Here is a 23,837-nt window from a genome sequence, read left to right as displayed (position 1 = left end):
AAAGAAGAAGAAGAAGAAGAAAAAAGACACAACTATCATCTTCAAAGGTGGAAGAGTGTGTCAATTTAAAATCAGAAATGTATCTGCCATCTTTATGCTTCTTAAACTACAATACATCTCGGCTGATTAAAGCACATCAAAGAGGGCTCGTTCGTTCCTCAGAGCAATAACGGGGGAGATTTTAATTGCAAAATGTTAAACCTCACAATTAAAGGCTTTGTGGTAGTCGGATCTAACCCAAACACAACCATTAAGGACACCATACAAATTAGCCTTAACACGAAAGAGGCTCGGGAGGAACAGAAAATGGTAATAAGACGCGCAGAAATGATAATCTCCCATCAAAATCCTCATCTCTGCCCATGCTTTTAGAGAACGAGGACAGAGCTGGACTCTTTTTTTTTGGTTGTTTTTGTTTTTCCACAGAGAGGGGCAAGCCTGCTAAGCATGAGGCAGGAGGTGTGGGGGGTTTAAAAAACTTATTGGGCCTCACTGCTTTTTCTTAGACAAACCCATTTTGGACGGGGGAGAACAGATATGCACTGTCCGTAAACAAACAAGTACATACTAACGCACACGTGCACGCGCGTACATACCATTGAGGTGTCGGTGTGTCAGAAAGGGCTGCGGCTGCCATGATAAGAGGCTGACAATGATACTGTACGGCTATTAGGCTGGAAATAGCCTGCCAATACAAACAGTTGTCAGGCCAGCCCATTGTCAGGCTGTGGATTTACAGTGAAGCCCAAAGAATTTAGTCGACTGCACTTTCGTAGGTAGTTTCCTGAGAACCTATTCAAAACATTGTTTTCCTTCAAAATACTTGAGCATTAATAAAGAAAAATAAACATGCTGGAAAGGTGCGACAGTAAGTGAATACATAAAGCGCGCAGCTACACATAGCCGCACACACACACACACACACACAATGTGCACACATGCCTCCTTGTAACAAGCACAGAGCCTCCTTTTACAACCCCTTAGAGTAACAACCGTGTCTAATTAAAATTCACATTTCAACCAAAAAGGGAAAACAAGCCATCTTTGAACAATCCCGTCCGTCCTCGCCCTGGTCATGAATTTCAGATAAACACTGCGATACACAGAGAGTAGTGCCACATTAATTAAAAGCCTTGATAGACGTGGCTTCCATCTAACAGACCTATCAGGAATTAAATTTGTATCAGCGGCAGAAAGAGCAGTTGAGGGGTCCCTCAGGGGGATTAATGAAACAGACTTTCATAGCGGAGTCATCAGAGCCCTGGGCTGAGGGGAGGAGGCAGGGAAGAAAGGGCCAGCAGCAGGATGTCATGTGTGGGACCGTCGCGTCACTGACCTCTCATTTCATACTTTAATAAAGTCGCACCCAGGTGTCCTTGATGCCTTCCAGTTGCCTGGGGCTCTGGGAAAAAGCTAAACAGGAGGCAGATATAACATAATTCCGAATGCCCGCCCCTCCCTTTCTGCGTTCCCTCTGTGCTGTTGTGATATACATCCACGGGCACGCAAGCAGGCACGTATGTCGCAGGCATTTAAGGCTTTCTCGACCGTGCAGATTTTTGGGGCTTTTTATCAAGATGAAACTATGCTTTGGTTGAGAAACGTCGATGTGTTTCCTCACTCTCAAACTCGAGCATTCAACTTGTGCAATCCAAAGTAAGGGTGTTACATCAATTCTTCAGAAGTAGCCTCAAACGCTGCCGAGTTGGTACAGCATTTGCCGTGTCACTTCGGCTTCATGATTTACTATCACTGTGCAGTTGGTTACAGGAAATTGGAACAGTGCTGACTTGCTTTTGAATTGTGGTCGAGACAGTTTTCTGTTGAAAACAGAAGCAGATTATCTCGACGAGAGGCCAGCAGATTTAGAGATGTACAGTATGCAATATGTTATCGCGGCGTAGTCGGCCCAGACAGCTGCTATCTGTCATAAACTCTGCCTATTGTTGGCCACACTACACAGCAACATGTGACCTAATCTAGATGAGCAGCCACTGAGCAAATACAGAGTGGAATGGTGTCATTTTTAATAAAGCTGTTTTATGGACTCCAGTCAACAGAGCCAGAGGAACAGGCTGAAACTTCCTTGTGCAAATGATATGGCAGTAGGAGTTTCATAACTTCCTCTGCGCAGACAAGCCTGTGGCAAGTCTCCTAACAGAGCACAGAGCAGCAGTCACAGACTGAGAGAGAGAGAGAGAGAGAGAGAGAGAGGAAAAAAAATAACCTCAGCCTTATCAAGATTTTCCAGAGACATTTCTTTAATTAGTTTTAATATTTCTTGTTTAGATAATGTCAGCCAATTGACAATTCGGTCCCAAAAGAAACGGGGCAAGGGGGGTGTGAGGGATGGGAAGGTTGGGGAGGGGGGGGACTGTGCACTCGTCTTATACTGAGAAAAAAAAGAGGCTGATTAAAGAGATTGCTTATTTCATTTGTTTTAACTGTATTTGCATTTTCTGGACAGGAATCAAATACCTTTGCATGCACAAACTTTTGCCGCTGATCGTTATCTCTGGCGCCCGAGCGATATGCCCCCCCCATAGTATTTGTTAAATTCACAGGTAAACCGTCGCAGAGAAGAAAGCTATCTCCGAAACATTAACTGTGTAAACACGCTCGCAACAAACCCCGCGCTCTCCCCGGCGTTACGTGCTCTCCGCCCGCCGTCCCGGACGTGGAAGCGTTCACGCCGGTGACGGGGCGGCGATGGAAAAGCAATTAAGGGCTGCGGAGGAAAAAAAAGTTTCCCCTCTCTGTGAGATCTCGGAGAAAACATGGCTTGGACCGCCAGGCTCACACAAACAATGCTGATCAAAGCACGTAAACATCTGGAGCAATGCCTCTGGAACAAAGATATCTATTTATATATTTCTCTCTTTTTTTTCTGTCTTTCCAAGATAACCGCTAAAGATAACCGTATTTCACGCATAAGGGAGCACTTAGAAAATGTTTAGACTGTGATACTGTAGCCTACCTGCATATACACCCCCACCACCACCACCAACACCACCTGCCTCTCCTCTAATCTTTGTTTTTTCACAATCCTCACTCCCACATTAACACATTCTCTGCTTTTGTACTCATGTCGCCTCTCCCTAACCACCTATCTCTATCCCCCCCCCCTTCTCTTCTCTTCCCTTCTGCACACACCTTTTCTCTTCACCGGGCAGCAGGTGTTGAGTGGTTATGTTTACTCCCACCACCACCACCACCACCATTCCCTCTCACTCTCTTTCCCTTTCTCTCCCTGTCTTTCTCGTGGTCTCTCTTTCGCTCTCTCTCTCTTTCTCTCTCACTGGCAGCTGGTAGGAGGAGGGAGAAGGCTATAACAGCTGCACATGAGGGCGGGTGGAAAAAAAAGAAAAAAAAAAGAAGCACACAAGGAAAACAGCTCAAATCCCCTCAGGGTTGTCAACTCCAATCCCCCCCCCAAACACACACCCCCAAACCCCACCTCAACCTCTGGCGTTTCTTAACCAGGCAAACAGAGGGGAAAACTGTTGCAATTGGAAGACATCGGGTGGCTGAAGGGGGGGCTCGTTTTTTTAGCCCTACCTGGTGATCTCAGCCTCAGCGAGCAGGAGTTTGCGCTCCCAGAGGGTCTCTGTATAAAAGCCGTCTAGTAGCCTGCATGAGAAGTGTCCACTTAAATCCACTTACTACCATTTAATCATTTCGAGTTTGAAAAACATGTCACTTCCAAATGGAAATTGTGCTGAAGGTACTTACATCTGTTGGAGAATAACACAAAACAACGGACACCATTGGGGCGGGTTTTTTTCCTCTCTTCCCTCTTTTTTTTTCACCCCTCTCAAAGTCTGAGCACTGTGTGTGTGCGTGTGTGTGTGTGTGTGTGTGTGTGTGTGTGTCGTTTTCACAAACAGCATCAAAATACATGAGATCAGCTCTCGGGCTTTGTTTGGCCCTGGCAAGGTTAGGCCAGCCTCATTCCAAATTTCCTGAGGGGGAACAGAGAGAAAAACGATTCCATGCAGATAAATCACTCGCACAGATCAAAAGACAAATCAGTGGCAAAGACAAAAGATGCTGACTCGCAGAGAACAATGGAGACAGGGAGATGTAGGTATCAGAGGAGTCGGCCCTAAGATCCCCGGCACCGCTCAATCAAACCTGCTAACCAGGGTTTGCACACTAGGTCAAACAAACTCTGCTTCTGTGAGAGGAAAAAGTGTATTTAAACTCATCTTACCAAGATGGGGTTTTTTCAAGAAGGAAGGGGCTGCTGTGGTCTGATGGTTTGGTTTTGCAGAAGCACAGGTAGAATTGAGAATTGAGTTTCTGGCTTTTGCAAACTCATCTTCTAGTCGTCTAGTTTTGATTTAATAGCTACCCTGAGAATGGGAGATGTCCCGGTTTGAAAAGAAAAATGGGAAGAGAAAGAAAGAGAGGGGGTAAACTATTTGATATAAAGCGCTGGTATGTGTGGGTAGTTGTGCATCCGCACGTCTGTGCGGCTTGATATATGTGTTCAGCCGGGCTTTCTATAGTTCTGCATCTAAGACAAGAAGTCCTGTCCCATGCAGCCCTTCACGCATCACAGCCCACAGTCTTCTATTAACTTCTTCAATACGAGCAATAAATAAATATATAGAATCCACAACTCTTTACCATGCACCCATCACTTTTGAGAACCGAGGTGTCACGCAGACAGAAAAAAGAAAGAAGACGACGACGAGAACCAGCAGCACCCTCACCGATATTACCTTTTGATCAGACTGCTACAGAGATATCAGAGGAAGCAACACATCACTTTTAGAGCTCTGTTTAAAAACAATTCTCACAGAGGGAAGGGTCATGTGAAAAGCACCTTTGTGACTTGGCTTGAAAGCATGTTCCATAATGTAGAGGACCAAATTATGTTCAAAAACAGTTCACCATGCACCACTGACAGCCATTATTTGATCCCCTCCTCTGAGATCCATGTATGATAACGCATCAATTTAGATTAAGGTGATATGAAAGAGAAATGTAAAATAGGCTTCAAGAGGGAGGAGCTGATGCATTCGAGATGAATAAAATGATATTAAAATTAACACGTTGAGCATCAGCACGGTCACAATTGACCTGTGAAGTGTGCTTAAGAAGAAAATATTATAATTTCCAAGCTCTGGGTCCAGATAGGCCGCGAGAGCTGTCCATAAAATCTGCTGAACTCGTCAAAAAAATGTGGCACAAGTCTTGACATCGGGGTTTATTCGAATGTATGAGGAGATAAGGAGACCGACGAGGGCAGAGGATTTACCCTAATAGATTTGTATAGCTGGTGAGAGCCCCATTCGAGGTGTCCAAGGGAAGATCAGTGTGTAACTCTAACTGTTAAACGGAGCTGGGTCGAGCCCTCGGAGAATCCGACCCACGTTCCACACGCTGTTTGCCATCTCCAGTCCAAACATGTAAGATTTGATACTGCTGTTCAGGCCTGGAACAGAGGGGAAAAACAAGCCCAGTGCCACAACAAAGACAGGAAATTCAGCACAGATTCCTACTTCTCTCTTTTCTCCGGCCCCTCTATACCTAACAATGCTGGTAATGGAGAGAGAACAGTGCCCGGAGCTGGCAGAGACACCTGCGACATATTTTCTCCCCCACTCCCGCTCTCCCACCCACCCCCATCCACCACCCTCCTCGCTCTTCCCACCCCCTCGACATTAAAGTCCTTCACAGAAATCAGAATTTAATAAATCACCCCAGAGCCTGACAGAGTTTATCTCTGGGGGTCGCCTCCACTGTGCAGAGACTCACAGACAGACAAAGCCCGGCCCGATAAGATGTGAAATTAAATACAGTTAGCAGTTTGAGACAAAGGAGGGAGAGTGTCAAACCGAGCTTTGTACGACGTAAACGGCTGGCTGCTAGTCGGGGCGGGCGCGCACACACGTGTGCGTGCACGCACACACAAACGACACCGAGACGACGGGGTGATTCATTTCAGGTTTCCTCTCACATTTAGCCTCATTTGCATCATCCACTGTCAACATATCGCCTCTCCCAGATATGTTCAAGAGCTTTCATTAGACGTCCAGGGGATGACATCCTTTTTACCCAGATGCACCATTATTAATCACCAGCTCTTCTCCTATGTGGACTCATCTCCATCACGGATCAAACGCTATCTGCCCGTGTTTCCTTTCATTCAGCAGACATCCCTGACACCAGCCATCACTACAGCTAAAGGAGACTTATGGGAGTGTGTTAGGGCTCAGACGACCTTATGAATGCGGTACATAAGCATTTAGTACTGAGAGGATATAAATGTGAGGATTTGTTCGACACTGGTAGGATCTGTCAGCAAACCTCCAGCCGACTAACACGCGTGCCTCGCAGCATACCAACTGGAGGGCTCTGTGAAACAATTAGTGGCACTTTGAAAAAAAGAAAATGAAACATCCAGTATGAAATTGCTGCCTGGTGTTAGAAGCCTGATTGCAATGTCTCCATAAGAGTATACCGTAATATTCTTTTCAATTAGCAGCGGTCTCCAGTTCACATCAGGATATGGCCGACCTCAGCTGTTCAAAGCTGATTTTTTTCCCCCTGCTCGGTAGTTAAGAGAAAGCACAGTCAGGTTTCCAGGAAGAAGGCGAGCGGGTTGCTTAATAGGCTTAGCCTGGTCGTTGGACCTGACCTTTCCCTTTAACAATACCGGGGCCGTCGGGCTCGGGCCTGCTATGGGAACACAATGACCCGTGGGTGAAGCCTAATCTTCTCCAACTCCATTCTCTCTGCTGACCAGACAGCCTTCATCCACAGCCTCTCTGTTGCTCCAACTGATGTCTTCCTGCTGAGACAACAGTGCCAAAGAACTGTCAACAGGCCCGGCCCAGCGGGGTCTCGGCTGGGACGCTCACACAGAGCCCTCCGGGGTCCGCAGGCACTGACACTCTGCGCTCAGACTGTGAGTGCCCCTACGCAGAATGTCGAGAATGACAGGAATGCTGGGTGCCATCATGAATCCTGATAACGCCGTACATCTAAGAGCATGATTAGCGGTCTCTGTACTCAGCCCGTCTATAGTTGTTATTTTAAAAAAAATGGGCTGGTGGATATTGTAGACCTGTCACTGCAGTGCAGCAGCTTGTCATTTCAAATAACCTGATCCCGAACCTCCAGCATCACACGTCCACTGCGCTGTAGCTGTGTCCGTGATAATGGCAGATGATTATATTATTGTGTATGCGCTTAAAGTTTCGAGTTCAGTAAGTAAGACTCTGGAAAAAATATGCATTAAAAGCTTGCCTTTTGATTTGGCCTCTGTAATTGCTGTAGGAAGGCATCGGTTCAGATAATATTAGTCATTAATGTTCATTGCTAGGAAAAATAAATGACTATGCTGTGGAAAAAGCATTATACGTCAAAGAGTATTGTAAACACGTGTTTATACACTCACAGATCCGGACCCACTCAAGAGATTAGCCTCAAGTGACTCTAAATCTCGTCATCCAAAGCCCATTTCTGTGACAAAATGCATCTGATAAAGAAATAAAAAAGTAAAGAAATGCCTCAAAACTCAATTCAGCGCTGCGCTACTTAAACTTCTTAAGTGTTTGATCTGTGCAGGTGCTGACAAGGCTGTTCATTCTTTTCCCCAAATATTTTCTTGTTTTTATTTTTTTCGCCCCAAGTTCAAATGATGTGCTGCGAAAGGTTGTTCTTTCTTCTCCGCGCAAGTAAAACTATACAAAGAGGTGTTTGATCTTTGAAATCCGATCTGTATTTCTAGCATTGTCTCCAGTTCCTACTGTGGCATCTTAAAGGTCAGGAGTGAAAGGCCATTTGATAACTACAGAAAGACCTTTCGGCTTTATTACGCTGCCTTTCATCTCATTTCCTGCGGAGGTTAAAACAAAGCATTGCATCCTTTGAAAAAGAAAGGATAAAATGGATCGCTTTGGAGCCTCAAGCCTCTTTTTTTTTTGTCACTAGGGGAAGTCTGGCGTGCAGTGTACAAGGAAAACTCTAGTGGGATATGTTTCTGAGAGCGACGAGTCTTCTCAGGCACAATTAGCATATGTCCTCTCAACCTTCTACCAAACCTCTCAATGAGACCCTGAAATCCTATTGAGATATTATTACCACTCAAACAGGGCATTACACGAAACATCTAAAGCATGCACGCAACCGCTCGGTGCACACGCGCAAACACACACGCACAAGCTCAATGACATCCACTTCCCTCTGAATATTCCTTTCTTTTTAATGGTAACCTTGGGAGACGGGCCGCACCGGCGCGACATTTAACAGCCACTAGTCTGAGAAAAATGTTTTTGATATGCTTGTGTCATTTAATCATCCACATTCTGCCGAGGCTGTGCAGGACAATTTTGCAGGATATTAACTCCCAACTAAACCCTGGCTTGTATCATTTGTGGGGCCAGTCAAGCAGGAGTCCCAGGAGGAGCAGAGACTTCCTCCTCACAGTCGTAGTAATCTAAGCTTGACTGGGCACACACACACTCACACGCAGACAAACACACAACTAATAGACAGGTAGAATCAACCATAAAGGAGGGAAGGAATCGGTAAACGTGCGGCACAAATGAAGGCCTTTTACTGACAGTCACAACAGTAAAAAAGAAAAAAAGAGGACGAGTATATTTGTGATTCGGGTGATCAAGTAACAAAAAAAACAACACAGCCCAGGGAGGTTGAAGCAGAGCTACAACAATTTTACTCCCTTTTCTTTTTTCATTTTCACCCCAAAAAAGTTAGAGATTGAAGAGCATTCGTAAAAATGTCACTTTAACGTGATCCATTTGGACAGCTCACATTGCTTAATGGGGTAGGAAATTCATTTTTTTCTGCTGTGGGACAGACATAGTGGATGATGTGATTCTATGCAAAATATATGAAGCCATTACTAGAAAAATGCATGAGTTTCAATAGTTAGGGGGGGGTGGAGAAAGTATCTGAGTGCACGGAGGCTATCCCTATTCTTTACCAAGGAGCGTTGCATACACACACACACATATACACACACACACAATGCAAAAGACAGCAAAGGCAACTGATGAAAACCATTTTTGTTCCGTCACAAAGAACTAGGTCACCCTCTCATAATTGTCAATCATGCAATAAATCTCTCTGTGGCACAAATGAATACAGCATTGGAAATGAGACAAAGCTTATTGGCATGCTATGTCAGCTTGACTCAATTCATCCTCCTTTTCACACAAGACCATTCATATGTGAAGTTGTGCGAGGGTGTCTCTCTCTCTCTCTCTCTCTCTCTCTCTCTCCCTCTGTCTCTCTCTTTCACACTCTAACTCTCCTTCTCTCTCTCACACACGCATACACATACACTCTCTAACAGAGCGCCCAGCGCGCACTCGCGCGCAGGCGAACACGCTCACACGCTCCTAATGCGAAAGACACACAGGGTTAATATATGTGGACAGACCATTTCAGCCAAGGGCCGCTTTATTATCATAACCATGTTTGTTTCCATAGAGAACATGTCTCACTGTATTTTCTGCACTACTGTGGAATTACTCGCAACGTACACAAGCGACTGTTACGGCGCATCGCTTTCAAGGGATTAGCACACGTACGGGCAGAGCTTGACAGCTTCAGACGGTCAAAGATATCACAATCACGTGCGAGCTGTGTTCGTTTCCAATAACAATGAACAACTTGCTTTTTTAAAAATCTTTTATTATGAAGTATTAAACTAAACTCGCAAGCACTACCAGGTGTACAGTGGTTCTGTTTCCTGCTATCTGATTGGCCGGGAGCATTGGCTTGACACAGCACTACAGCTCCATCCACAGAGGTTTGTGTCACGTCTCTTAGGACCCGACTGTCACTCTTTAAGAGGCGGGTAATAATAGCCAGGCGCCACAGCAAGTGGTGGCACAGGCGATTTTAAAGAAACATCAGGGAGACGGTGACATTTGAGTCTGCGAGGAGAGAAACCCAAGCGCCGCAACCAATAAAGACTCCCACCGATATTCTCACTAGGCTTACAGGGGAGAGACACAGAGGCAGAGAGTGAGGGGGCGAGAGGCAGAGAGAGATGTCAGTGTTAGATGAAAATGTGTTGACCTGGAGATATTGATACCCCCGTTCATAACCTCTACAGGTGTGCGTCAGGAAGCAGCTCTGGGTGTGGCTCTCTCTGTGGATAAAAGCCAGAGTTGCAGACCTCATTGTTTCACAACACACTGAGCTGTGCACGGTTCACTTTGAACTGGCGAGAACTGAAACTGAGAATAGAGGTACCCTGCGAACACATCACCACACAGCAAAGACTGTAAATACTGACCCTAAATCTTCATCATGAACATCACCGCTCTTTTAAAATTTCCCTTATTTTCTTTTAAGTAAATAGAAAAAAACAACCACTTTTTGATTGAGCAGATTTATTAGCAAGCTTATGGTGATTTTTTTCTTCTTTCTCTCTCATCTTTTGAAAGACAGATCTGGAGCAATCTGCCCAGCAGCGCCTCACATCAATCTCTGTTGTTAGATGTCTCGTCTAGATATGACCTATTAATGTATTAAGGGTGGCAGTTGTAATAGCATGCATCGGTCTCGCAAATAATCGCAGCAAAAGTGAGACAAAAGTGTTTTAAAAAATGTAAAAATAACACGACTCTTCATTTCCTCTTTGCAGACTCTGATCCCCAAGAGTTTCTGAAACTCCAAAAACCAGAGCCATGAGAGAAGCTTAGCATCTAGCCTGCTGGCTCAACAGGGAGCTTATTTTATGCACACTGTTCGCTATAATTCAATGCAACAAATTGACTGCATAAAGTGTTTCTGGTGTCTAAGTGAATTCAAATTCACACAAATAGCTGTGGGGATGTTTTTTCTTTTTTTTTTATCACAAGGTATTGACTGAGCAGATGCTTTGAACCACCGTAGAATGTGCTGCTAGTCTCAAGTGTCATTAGCTTCAGGGCTTTTCCAGCTAGCGCCAGGTAAAGATTAGATAACAATCAGCCCTTTAATAGATACTGTTGGAGGCACTGGAGCCGTTCCTGTGCTTTGCTGTTCATCTGAAGCTAACAACAGAAGAAGAAAAAGAGTGGAAAGCGATGTCATTTCCTCCCCGGTTTCTTCTCTGTGATGTACCGCTGAGCCCAGCAAGGAACACGGCTGTTGTTACATTACATGTAACTGTTGGCTCATAGCAGAGTCATTGCAGAGTGGCTGTCTGTCTGCGGTTAAGCATTCCTGCTAGGATTATTTTTTAAGGAGGCACAATTCTTTTGTGTGCCTATTTTTTTAAAGATATGTTGAACATATTTAGACATGAATTTAACTTTGTTATGAAATTCATTTTTGATTAGTTGACCAGCTCAAAATTCTAGATCAAACGTGAAAAAACGAAATAGACAAAAAAAAGAAGATTTCATTTAAATTGCTCTGTGCCGGACAAAAGATGGCTTGTGCAGATTCTTAGCCCTTACTCCCACTGTAATGAAAAAAACCGCTGTATAATATGATGAGCATTACTTGAAATTCCAAAAAAAAAAAAGTACAAAGGGCTTTTTGTTGGAGGACATTCTTCTCTTAATATCCTCCAATTATTAAGGAGGAGTACTGCATTGAGCAAAAGAGCTCCAAAAACATTGACACTGGAGGAATAACATCTGCATGTTTACTCAGGAGAAGATTCATCCCCGATAGCCTCCACGAAAATGAAGAGGGGGAGAAAAAAACAAGGAGAGGAAATTTGTGGAATCCCATCTGAGATTGCTTCCCTGATGGATTCCTTTTCCTGTCAGCTCAGACGAGAAATGAAGCCGGGGAAAATTAACTCCTGATACAGCTACGCTGAATTAGACAGAGAGGAGGGGGGGAAGAAAAAAAAAAAACCAACAGACTTTTTAAGGATTCCAGCCTTGTCATTTTCAATTTTCTGCTCTTTGGACATGCTTGTATTCAGATTCCCCAACATCTATTCGCCATATCAATCCTAATTAGACAATCTGGGCCCACGAAGGATGAGAGCGGAGTTATTTGCATAATTTAATCATAAATACTCAGTGATACATATTTCCAAATGCATTTGTACAATTATCTTTTCATCCTTGGGGCAAAAGTATTAATATGATTAGGCAATAATTCTTTAAAAAAGAGGGAAAATAGGAAACCAGCAAGTGTGCACTCTTTTTTAAACTCCAGCTTTGGGCTATATGAAAAATTAATTAATTTCTGAGGAAAATCAATTTCTCTATGTGACCATATTAGACAGAGCCAGGCACGGGCCTGCATTCCTCCTCCAATCAGGAAATCTCATCTGCTCCCTCTAACTTCTGTCAGTAGCATTTAACATCCTGGTACGAGCGTCTGTGACTTCCGCTGTGCTCCCTAAATGCGCTGTAATGCGAAAGAGCTCGTAAGTAAAGACGAGCTGGGGAGCTGTGACCGAGGACGGAGGAGAATGGAAATGAGCATGACCCGAAATCTATCGCTGGCGTGTTAGGCAATCACTCACAGGCGAAAAAAATCATCAGGTAAAAATCAAACTGAGCTTAATGTGCAAGATTACTCGTGGATAGATGGAGAGATTTTAACCAGCTTAAGTCTAGGGGAAAAAAAAATCAAAGCTAATGCACGTTTATGGTTGAGGAACGTAGCAAATAAATCATTTTCACGCGCTGATCAATGCAGAAAGACCTGACGGACGTCGGCGTTGAGATTTTAAGCCACCTCGTTTCGCAAAGGAATTAATTGGTAATTCAAACTGCTGTTGCTGTTCCAGTAAAGGCATGCAAATAAGGCAGGAGCATGGACAACTAATGCGTCCAACAGGCAAATTAACAATACAGGCCTCTTTGCCATGCAAATAGCCTCTAAATCCACAAATGACATTAGACAGTGTCAAACAAAGCCTCTCTAACAAGTGAAATCTGCGGTTTCGACAATCTTGCCTCCCACTTCATTTAAAGCTATAGAAATATGATCCCAGAAAGCAGTGAAGACTTGAAGTAATGTAACTTTTTTGTTAACTGAGCTTCTCCATGGACCCCCTTCTCTTCCCCCCCCCCCAAAAAAAAAAAATGTTTTAATTTGCTCTTGTTCCAGCTGAGTGAATGTCAAGTCAATAAAGCAATTCTGATTTTCAAGGAGACTATTTGTTTTGCGGGAAAAGAAAAAAAACAAAACACCTTGCCACCATCTGCCAACTGCACAGTTGACTTGAGCACATGTACTGTACCTAATCAAATTTAGCAGAGCCCCACTGAAGGATTAAAATGCAAAAAAAAAGCAGAGAAAGAACGAGAAAGAACCTTAAATGCTGCTTTTTTTTTTCTTTTTTTTTACTTCAATAAAGTAGCAAAGCACAATATGAGGGCCAATTTGGCTTTCAAGAAAGCAGTTCAATAGATTTGGATTTTAAACAGCTTTGTATACCATTATCTCTCTCTATCTCTCTCTCTTTCTCTTCCTCTCCCTCTCTTTCTCCCTCTCTCTCTCTCTAATCAGGCATCTGTCACTCTGTTTTTGAAGTTATTATCGCCCAGGCTCCCTCTTGGATGTGGTTGCTGGGTGACGGGTATCTCGGCACCCACTCTGACTGGGAATGATTTGAATGGAATCCAGAAATCTCCCCTGAGTACCTGTAAACACATCCGTGCCTTGTAGAAAACAAATATATTATAAGAGAGCTCAGCAGAAGAGAGGCGGGAGAGAGACAAGCTGGCACCCTCAGTGGCAGCTCACACTGAGCGCTAAACAAAACAATTACCGTCATTTGCAAATATGTGTGTTTAGGCATAAACACTCTTGAAATAGGAATAAGAGAGGTGATAGCTCTCGTAGCACTCGCTGTCATATCAGTATCAATTAGACGCGTTTGTTAAAGGAAAAAGGGGGCTTTCGCCGTGACCTGTCACTCGCAACACTTCGGAGGAGGATCTGCTCGACTGAAAAAAGGCAGGTAAAAATCTATTTAAGGGGAGCATGTAAGTGAAAAAGCCATCGCATTCCCAGCGGTGGGACATCGTCTGGGGCGTGTGGTTAACCTTCAGAGGTAGACAATGATTGTCAATTAACTGCTGTATTTCTTGCGCCCCAGCATCGGATAGCCTTGCCTCCACAAAGCACGCCAATGAGAGATATGCGATATCAACTGCCCCCCCCCCCCCCCCCCCAGCCCCGCTCCCGCCCCACCCTCCATGTTATAATAACCTTTCAGAGAGTTCAAGTGTCACACAGCAATAAGAACCTTTTTCATCCCACCGCGGGGAAAATGAAAAGGAAAACAAGTAGCTGAAACAGAGGGCTCCTGGAGAGGCCAGAGTCATAATGTTGGGGTGGGTTAGGAGGTGGGGGTGTGTGTGTGGAGGGGGGTGGGGGGTGGATGAGATGGCAGAACCTGCATCAGTATGGGAGCAAGAGCGCAAGAGCGAACACGGCTAATCTGGCACGAGAGTCCTTAAGAAAATGAAGGGGCCGAGAATCGCTATATGCCGAGTATCTTTAAAGATGAGCAATAATCACTACAGGGTAAGCAGACACAGTTTAAACACTCACTGTAAAACTAAGAACTTTAAATAAAATGAATTCTAATTATTTTAATCTTTTAATAAAACACAGGAAAAGGGGGGGGGGATCCAACATGGCCTTTGTGAACAGCACTCCTTTTATTTTATTTTTTTGAGTTGTGCTAAAGTAAGCATGGTGGGGAACAATTTGGTTGGAGCTTGTTTGTGTCCACATCAAAACTAAAACAGCGGGATGCAGTGGTGCTCTGTGATGCTATTCACATTCACACTGTGTACAAAATGAGACGAGTGTTGTTTTAGCACAATAGACTGTGGGAGGGGGAAAAAACAGCATGTGAAAAAGTAAGGCCCATTGTATAGGAGTATTATTCACTTCATTGTTATCACTCTGCCACTGTATAAAAAGAGTAGTGACATCGTGGTAATGGGGAGAGATGAAAAGCTAAACTATCTCGGGCAGCGGGCTGTTGTTGTGTAACCTGAGCGGGTTAACCGGTGAACTCTTCTTTTTATCTGGCGAGAAAGTCGGTGCACAAACAGCAAATAAATAAATAAAACGAGAGCAAATACTTCGGGGAGGGGACCTGTTCTCACCTACGGGGCAACCCGCGTCCCCGCGACTCGGGCCGATCATTTTGTCACTAGCTATTCAACGACAAGAAGCAAAGCACACATCCCCGCAAATAAAATCAAACTCTTTCTAAGTAACAGAAGCCTTTTATCCAGCGGATGCCTCGCTGTTCCATGATGTAATTCTCCAAATGGGGCAGGCAGGCGGGCAGGCCGGGTCTGAGTGATTGATTTCAGCCCAGCACAGGGAGAACCTGGCTGCTTTCACAGACAATTACAGTCCTGTCCATGTGCCTGTAATAGCCCAGCACTTTAGCGTCATTAAAGCGACGCGAGGCACTGCATTATCCTTTAACCCCATCGCTGGCCATCCCCCCATTGACAACCCGGAGAGTTCAACCACATACTTTGTCACCTGAAGCCCCACGCCAGGCTTGAGAGGAGGATCACCGCACTGTATGCTTCTCTCTATGGTGTGTGTGTGTGTGTGTGTGTGTGTGTGTGTGTGTGTGTGTGTTTGGGGGGGGGGGGGGCTGTGCTCTCTTGATGCTTTATGTAAATGATGCTTAAGCACCAAAGTGCACAGGTGATTCTTTTGAGACGACTGCAAGTGGGATGGAAATATAAGACTGCAGCATATTCATACGCGAGAATAAAAGGGGGGTGTTTACTGAAAGCATAGACTGCAACACAATGCTGTAACATAAATTTAAACATCTGAAGTGCACGACAAGCAGCCTCGTCACTGTAATAACATCACTCTCAGACTTCCTCACAGTGCTGCGCGTGCTATTTGATTTGTTGTTTTTCTTCTTTCGTTTGTTTGTTTGCTGTTTTTTTCCACATGTACCTTTTTAGTTACAGCAACACTTTGAGGCTTCAAATATGCTAAATGTTATCACACGTGGATTTCTTAATGACACAAACTGGCAATAAAGAAGAAGAAGAAAAAAAAAAAACATGCTTGCGCAGCAACTTTTGTGTACGCGTCTGTGTGAATATTTGCACGCTGCATCCGAACTCTGAATTAAGTTCGACCTCACACGGTTGTTTTTTTTTTTCTGGAGGGGACAAAAAAAAGAAAAAAAAAAAAAGGATGCATGCTGCAAAAACTGAGACTCAAAAGTGTTTATTGCTACCCTTCCTCCCCTCTCACCATCCCAACTGATGTGAGCCTTTCCATCATATTTGCATTTCCAGCTCATTTCTAGAGCCAGGAGATCAATATGGAATCAATCATACTGACAGGTAAGATGGTAAATTTGACCAGGCTGAACCATCCTGTGAGACTGAGCGATACATCAAAGCTAGGAGCAACAGGACAATAATAATTTTTTTTAAAAAGGCTTTTAATCAAATATTGATCTCTGCTTTAAATCACTCTGATTTTAAGATATTTTTTAAAAAACTCCAAAAATAACTGACTGGGTCAAAATGGTTTAATGTATTTATTTAAACACTCATAGTCCTTTGCCTCATTTGATTTAGTGAAATCAAGTATGTTTAATTAAGACAGATAACTGAGTGCTCTCATGAATTATCCTTAGCACTTACAGTGTGCAAAAAGAAAAGAAGGCTCCTCCATTAGTGCACTGTAACCTCCCTGAGAAATGTCATCAATACTAAAGGGGGGTGAAAAAAAATCATACAAGAAAAAAGCTGGCCCTTTTATTTTTCTAATACTCTGGTTCCTTCTTGTTTACTGTCTGAAAACTCAAGTTCTAATTGAAATCATGCTACCCCCTGTGGCAAGGACATATAATGAGGCATAGCCTAGTTTTATTTCAGTCATTAAAAAAATAAAATTGAGCTAAAAGCTGTCTAAAATTAAACAGAAATTGGAGTTTTAAAAAAAAAAGGAAAGCAAAGATGAGAGGCTCTTATTTGTGGTTGTATCTTTGTGGTGGCAGCTGTATACCTAAAGTTTATTCAACAGCAGTGTGAAACTCAACCAGGGTGTAGCCTACATTATCGATTCATTTGTTCAGAGGGAGACAGGCTATCCATCACGGCACAGCTTTGCCTTGCACGTGTTAAAAAAACTTTCACTTAACTTTTTTTTCCCCCTCTCTCTTTACCACTGGTGAAGCGCGCCGGTCTCTTCCTGCCCAAACACACCAGCCTCGGTGTTTGGGATGGAGTTTGACACACACACGCGCGCATTTTCACACACTCCTTATAAGAATCAATTATTAAATTCGGCCAAGACAATTGTACGTTTCTGACCGCTTGTTTTGCAAAGGCAAAATGTCTCCCCCTTTCTAGCTCCTGCGCCTTTACGCACGGCCGTGTGTGCGGACATTTAAACCCCCAAAAAAGAAAAAGAAAAATGCACAGCAGAGCTCGCCACTAACCTCGCATTGGTGCAGTCGTTGTAAAGGGTCTCGAAGTCTTTTCTGGAGATGAGTTTACAGCGGTTCACGCCGGGCTGGATGGCGCCGAGCCCTCTGAGGATGCGGACCTGCTCCACATTGCACACAACCGGCGTGATCTCGAGCCGCTTCAGCTTGGTGTAGACCGTATGCAGTCCGCCGACCAGGTGCTTCAGGAACAGGTCGAAAGCCTGAGGAAGGCAGATGAGCTCGCAGCCGTCCACGGTGAAAGAGGCGACTTTGGCACCGCGCAACTCGACCATCTTGCACTCGTTGTTTTGCGGTATGTTTTCAACAGGCGACGGGGTCGAGTACACGGGTTTGCTCGGGGGGAGAGCCGCGGTTGGGGTCGGGATGCCCGGGCTGCTGGTTGCGAGGAGCTCTGATCTGAACAGGTTCTGTCCGGGTCCCGATGGGGGGGCCAGGGATGGAGATGGTGATGAAGTTGTCGACGGCGGGGACGTCGTCGCGGAAGGAGTCGAGATTGGAGGCGGTGGGACCAGAGGGTTTGGTGGGATCAGAGCAGCCGGTACGGCCATGGTCACCTACAAGAGGGGAAGAGAGTAGCCGAAGTTCAAAGTAGAAAACCCAGCCTGCCGAGATACCCCTAAATGAAAGAATCCACGAGAGTTTAGCTCCTCAGATAAGTTGGAAAGTAAAAAGAGCTACCGAAAAAAAGGCGTGCTGAGTGAGGGTTTTTTCTTTTGGGGAGGGGGGCGAGCGGCGGGACAATGATCAAAGATAGGAGGAGGAATGACAGGAGGAAAATGAGCTGAAAAGTGCAGCTCCGCTCTGTGGATGAGTTGTTGTTGTCACACGGTACAGAGAGGGAGGAGCTAGGGGACAGTGGGAGCCTTTGAAGAGCAGATAACTGGGCTCCGGCCACTGCTCGCATGTTTCACGTCTGTTAAATGATTTCATTGCCCAAAGTAAATACGTTTATGCTGGATCATAAGTTGTAAAGAAAATCGTCTGTTTAAAAAAAATGTTTTTAAATCCCTTTTAGCCAACATTAATGCAAAGCTCACTTCACCTATGGCGATCAAGAGTTGAGTAATGTTTTTTTTTTTTTTAACTTTTGCTTTCATTTTCGTGCAAATACTAAAACAATTTTTTTAAACCCTCAAACGCTTAAAAAACAACTTTTAATTCGCACGTTATTTTTGGTAATTTTTGTCATATTTCCCCAGAATACACGCCAATATGAATCACTTTAGCAGACTCCATCTGTGAGGAAGGATGTTTGGTCTTTTTATGTGCACATCCAAAGTGGCTGTAACTTTTTTTCTTGTGAAATATTTTTTTTGTAAGAATTATGTGCAGTTAATTGCATATAAAGCTTTTAAATATATTTTTTAAAAAACCTGTCATGTGAGTTAGGGGTTAAAAAGTTAATGTATAGATTACATAAAGGTAGCATATTTTCTGGTAATTTTGTAAATTGAAGTCAGACAGTAAAGATTGATTTCCAACAGCTTTATATCATCTTTCACTTTAAGTGCATCCACTCAGTTTTATGTACTGTCCATCTCAAACCCCATGATACTTTTCACAGGAGTCAGGTGAATATTAAAAAAAATGTCATGTAAGTTAGGGGTTAAAAAGTTCATGCACTTAAAGGTAAAACCTCAGAAAAGAAACATTTAAAATATTAAACAATATTATAATATTTTAGAACTGAATATTGAAAATAAACCAGTAAGAACACAAAGCCATAAACTCCAGGAAGTGCAGGAAAGAAAGATAAGAGAGAGGGGGAAAATAACAGCACTGCAGAAATGTGCAGGGTCAAGTCCATGTGCAAGTGTCTTGCTGCAGCTCATATACACTTAACTGCACATTTATTTCCAACCACTAAGGTACATCATGAGGTGGAAAACCTCACTTCCTGCCTTTCCTAACAAATCAATCAGTTTATGCAGGGCACTAAATCATGTACGGATTATTTTAAATCAGACGTTATTTTATTTAAAAGATGGCAGGCCATTATTGATTTCCTGGGACATTTGGATACTGTGTACATCACTATAAAATTCTTTGTAATCCATTTCCCAACTACCCGAGATTTCTAAATATCAAACTGGTTGTAAGATAAATGATATAAAGTATACTTTACATATGTCACAGCTTTCTTATTTTTGTTTTCGCAAACTTTTTGAGACAAATGTATTTCCCATTAGTTGGATTTCAGTTAGTTTCATTCTGGTGAGCACATCAGCACTTATTATGTATTGCACATCTTAAAGATTGTTGCTTATCTGTCTGTATTTGCCTTAATATTCTGTGTATTCCCTGTGTCCTGTTAGATCAGCTTTAAGATAAGCAGTGTGCCATTTCAAAATTATCATTCAGGGAAGAGGTAGCTTGTAGTGTAAAATCAATAGCTGCTTAAAATTCATTGCCAGGCAATCCATTTGCCCTTTATGTTGCTAACCTTTCACTTAAATATGCACCATATTAAGATTTCATTATATACAATGAATGTCACAACAGTTTGCCCACTATTTCTCTTGTTTGCATGGGTTAACTGCAAATCATGGCGCTTGTAATGTCTGAAAAATGACTTTCATTAAGAGTATGCAGAAAAAAAAGGGAAAATATATGAGCTTGAGTGGGCTAATAGGTATTAAAAGGCACCACCGGATGTGTATGATGTTTTAGATACAAAGGCCCTTTAAACAGACTGGATGTGTCTGTCTCCAGTTACGAAAACAGCCACATAGCACAAAAACGTATCCGTGAAGTGGTGAAGCGCATCCCGCAATATTCTGTGCGTCCATTTCAGTGCAAAAGTGAAATCCTTACCGGATGTAAAATCGTGTATTTTAACACAATCTGGAAGGAAAACAGCTTCTGAAAAATGTTTTTTAGAAAGTTTACTTGTGTCTCGAAAAAAAAAAAAGAAGTGTCTCGACTTTTTCCTCGGGTGTTGCTGACCTAAGTAGTTGCAGCTTGGAGAAACACTTTCAAATTAGCCCCATGAATGAAGTTCTCTGTAGCCTAATATTTGGTTAACTAAGTAACATAAACAGTTAACACAGTTTTCCTAAAAGTACGCAGAAGTACAGTACATGTGGATGAGATTGCGGTAAACAAATGACTATGTCAAAATGTAATCACCCCTCCGTATGATGAATGGCATCAGGAAAGTGTTTGAAAATGTATGGATATGGGACAGGACTTGTGTATGATCAATGACACAGTATATTGTTTGATGTAATAATTTATTCACCCCATAAAGCTTTGATAAAACAATGTTGAAAAGCAATTTAAATTGAATTCATTTAAATGTCAATTCTCATGGTTAGGATTTTTCTATAATTGGCTATTTAATTAAAATAATTTTCATAGTCATTAATACAGCCAGCAACTTGTAGCGCGCTGACGTGTTTTAATTACATGGTATTAACAAAATTGATATGCTTTAGAAAGCATGGTGAATAAGAAATAATTAGACCAATCATACATCATCCTCTTATGGACATTAAGTGTATCACAATATAATTGATGAACTTAAAAAAACGAGAAAGATAAATAACTTTAATTGTACAGAGTTGGTGTACAGAGCTGGGAACAAAGAATCATACTTACGATGTATTATATTTCAGAGGCAATTCATTATCTGTAACATCACTTAGCTCTCGGTGCCCAGCACTCTCCCCTAACCTATGATTACATGACATTTGAAAGCAGTGATACTGTGTAGTCTTTTAAAATGTCCTTTTACCCAGTCTGCATAAATCTTCAAAGTGCTTTTCCGCATGGGCAAATAAGCAGAGGAAAAGCAGCTTCAGACATAAGAATCATTTAGATGCTTGGAATAAAGCTCTTATTGATCATGAATATTTGTTTTCTCCAAGGTTATACTGCCTTGACCCCATCTATCCATAGACATCGGCCAACACAAACATGCCACTTGGGGTGAATGGGGGGATGTCAGAGAGCACTTTCTGATGGTGGAGGATGAGTGATCATTTTCGGCACAGTCCACATCAGTGTCTTTCCATGTAGAAAGAGTGGACTTTCACACCTGCTGTCGAGTTGTTGAGTTTGTTTGTTCAGAAGCCCTTACTTTTCATTCACAGAGCAAAATATGATCCTTTGACCTACAATGGCTCATTCATTAACCAGTCAGTGGAGAGCAAATAAGGTATTACTTACTACATTTTTCACGCACAACTCTTTCTCAGCTCCTCTCATCTGTGCATTTGTTACTTTTTGTCTGTTTTATATGAGAGCAAATTGAAACTTTTTTGCTCTTGTTCAGATATCAGACATTTAAACTTTTTTGCCGATTTCCTTAAAGAGTTTTGACCTCTCTTTTATGTATAAAGCGAAGGTAAAGTCAGTATTATTAACCAAAGTGGTCAAATATAAAATAAATAAATGGAAAAGTTCTGAAAGCCATAAAAGAAAAATAAAACGTCACAATTGGCAAGAATTTGGTGAACTGAATTCGGCTGTTTTTTCTGCAGTTGCAACTACTTCAGCAATTTTCTTCAACAACACTGCCAATATGAAGTAAAGTAATTCAGTGCAAGAAGCTGTGTGCACACTTAACCTTGACAGACGTGCGCTGAGAGTTTGGGTATTGTAGATGCGCAGTCTTCGACCTCTTCACCCAATTGTTTGGACTCAGCCGAGCTAATAGAAATGCTGCTTCGCAGAACGTATGCGCAATAACAGCTTTCTGGTAATGTAACTGCTCAAAGGAGCAAATGGAGCTCAATTCATTTTCAAAGCACCAGCCCCACCAATAGTCCCACAATTAGAGTAGTCACGGCCCACATCCTCCAGTGCTTCATTTGATGCCACGCAGCTTCCAATATAACTGGGGTGCAAGAAACAGAGAGATTTGTGGATATCTAAATTGCTAAAGCAGAAACCTGTATAAACAGCGGTAATTACCGGCCCATTGACAGTCTCTCAGTGTTGTGCTCATTCTGCCACAGTCGCAGTGATTAAAATGAATCCTCATCGACTTCTCCATTAAAGCGCTGGCAGGAGCGATCCCGTGACCTTTCCCCATTGATTGAACATAACAATCACAATTCAATTGTAATGCAAAGAGAACATTTGTTATAATGTACACGAGATGCATGAGCCATTTCCTGGGAGCGGAGAAGGGTAATCAATGGAGTGACTCTTGGCGTGATGCAAGGAGAATGAGGCTGTGTTTGCGGGCCCTAATTCATACAGCCTGCAGTGTATGATGGAAAGCAATGATATGCATGTAAACACTCAGATTTCTCTCTGCTCATCGTTCAGCGGGATAACAACAAATATCTACACGCTCTACGTCACTGTGGTTGGCAGTGGTGTACATGCCTGCACTTTAATTCAATCTGAGGTGAAAGTTTGCACCGCAGTCATACTGAGGTATCCCTTCCAAATTGTCTTTCACAGAGCAGGAAATGCCAAGGAGTGACTTAATGCAACATCTGACTCCACACTACACAATACTGGAAGAGTTACTCAGCTGAAAGCTGAGGAATAACCTAAACAGTTACGCTCTTGGAACAATCTCACATGAAGCTGTACAGTGTGTAAGTGAGAATCGAGCAAGGACAAGCTTGTATAAGCACAGTAACTAACGATTAGCCAAATCTGAGCAAATGAAACTACAACTTGAACAATCTGTGTGCCTGAGAAAAAGAAAAGCATGATAGGCATAACAACCCATGCCGTTCAATGCCTGTTTAAAAGCCGCACTCGATCATGTCTTTCAAAAACTGGCTTATGAAGAGTGTATGCGAATTATGTCCTTAAGGGATTTCTTTTTAGAATCAGGAGATTATAGTTTACACGGACATTAAACAGATTAAACCAGCCAGCTCTCTAAAGGCAGTTTATCTAATGGAGAAAATGTGGTATGCTAATTGAGAAATTCCGATGGTAAAATTATATTTAAACCCCGCTCTCTCTTGCTCTCTCTCGCTCTCTTTCTGCTGGAGGATTTTTAGTTTGGCTTGATGAAATCAAATGGCTAATCACAGCCATAAGCTGAGAGACGTTAGCTGAGTGAAACAGTGTTTGCCATGCTAAAAGGTAATTGTCCCGGAAAACTTCATCGATGACAGATTCAATTCCATTTAGTAAATGTTTAATAAATGTTGTACAAACAGGCAGGCCTATCTCGCTGCGCTTGGAAAACAAAGGGAAACTTTAATTGCTTTAATCATCCCTAGCTTTGACGTTGTTATTGGCCTTAAAAATAGCAGTTAACAGAAACTGTCCTGCTGAGGAAATTGAACCACATTTGGAAAGCGATCCGTAATTAAGATAGGGGCATCCCGAGCAGCTAGGTCCCAGCAAATTGTTGTGACTGGGAAAAACATTCCAAGTCATACAAAGCTATTCAATTAACAGAAGGACCCAAGGAAAACAACCTCTCTATTATGTATCACTTACTTTA

The 23,837-nt window shown here is 42.8% G+C and overlaps 1 protein-coding gene across 3 annotated transcripts in view; it reads right to left on the bottom strand.

The window, feature by feature from the left end:
- Positions 1-18,222, bottom strand: part of dachd (dachshund d) — a 91,843-nt gene extending 73,621 nt beyond the window's left edge. For 2 of the 3 annotated variants that reach the window (XM_005475443.3, XM_005475444.3), the window contains exon 1: positions 17,405-18,221. In XM_005475443.3, the coding sequence (XP_005475500.1) occupies positions 17,405-17,961 (557 nt within the window). In that variant the 5' untranslated portion in view covers positions 17,962-18,221. Of the gene's footprint in view, positions 1-17,404 lie in introns of all 3 variants that reach the window. The other variant, XM_025903660.1, reaches the window with a different exon arrangement.
- Between the last annotated feature and the right edge of the window lie 5,615 nt (positions 18,223-23,837).

Source organism: Oreochromis niloticus, linkage group LG16 (genome assembly GCF_001858045.2).
Source record: "Oreochromis niloticus isolate F11D_XX linkage group LG16, O_niloticus_UMD_NMBU, whole genome shotgun sequence".
NCBI lineage: Eukaryota > Metazoa > Chordata > Actinopteri > Cichliformes > Cichlidae > Oreochromis > Oreochromis niloticus.
This window is presented reverse-complemented; position numbering and strand designations above follow the sequence as displayed.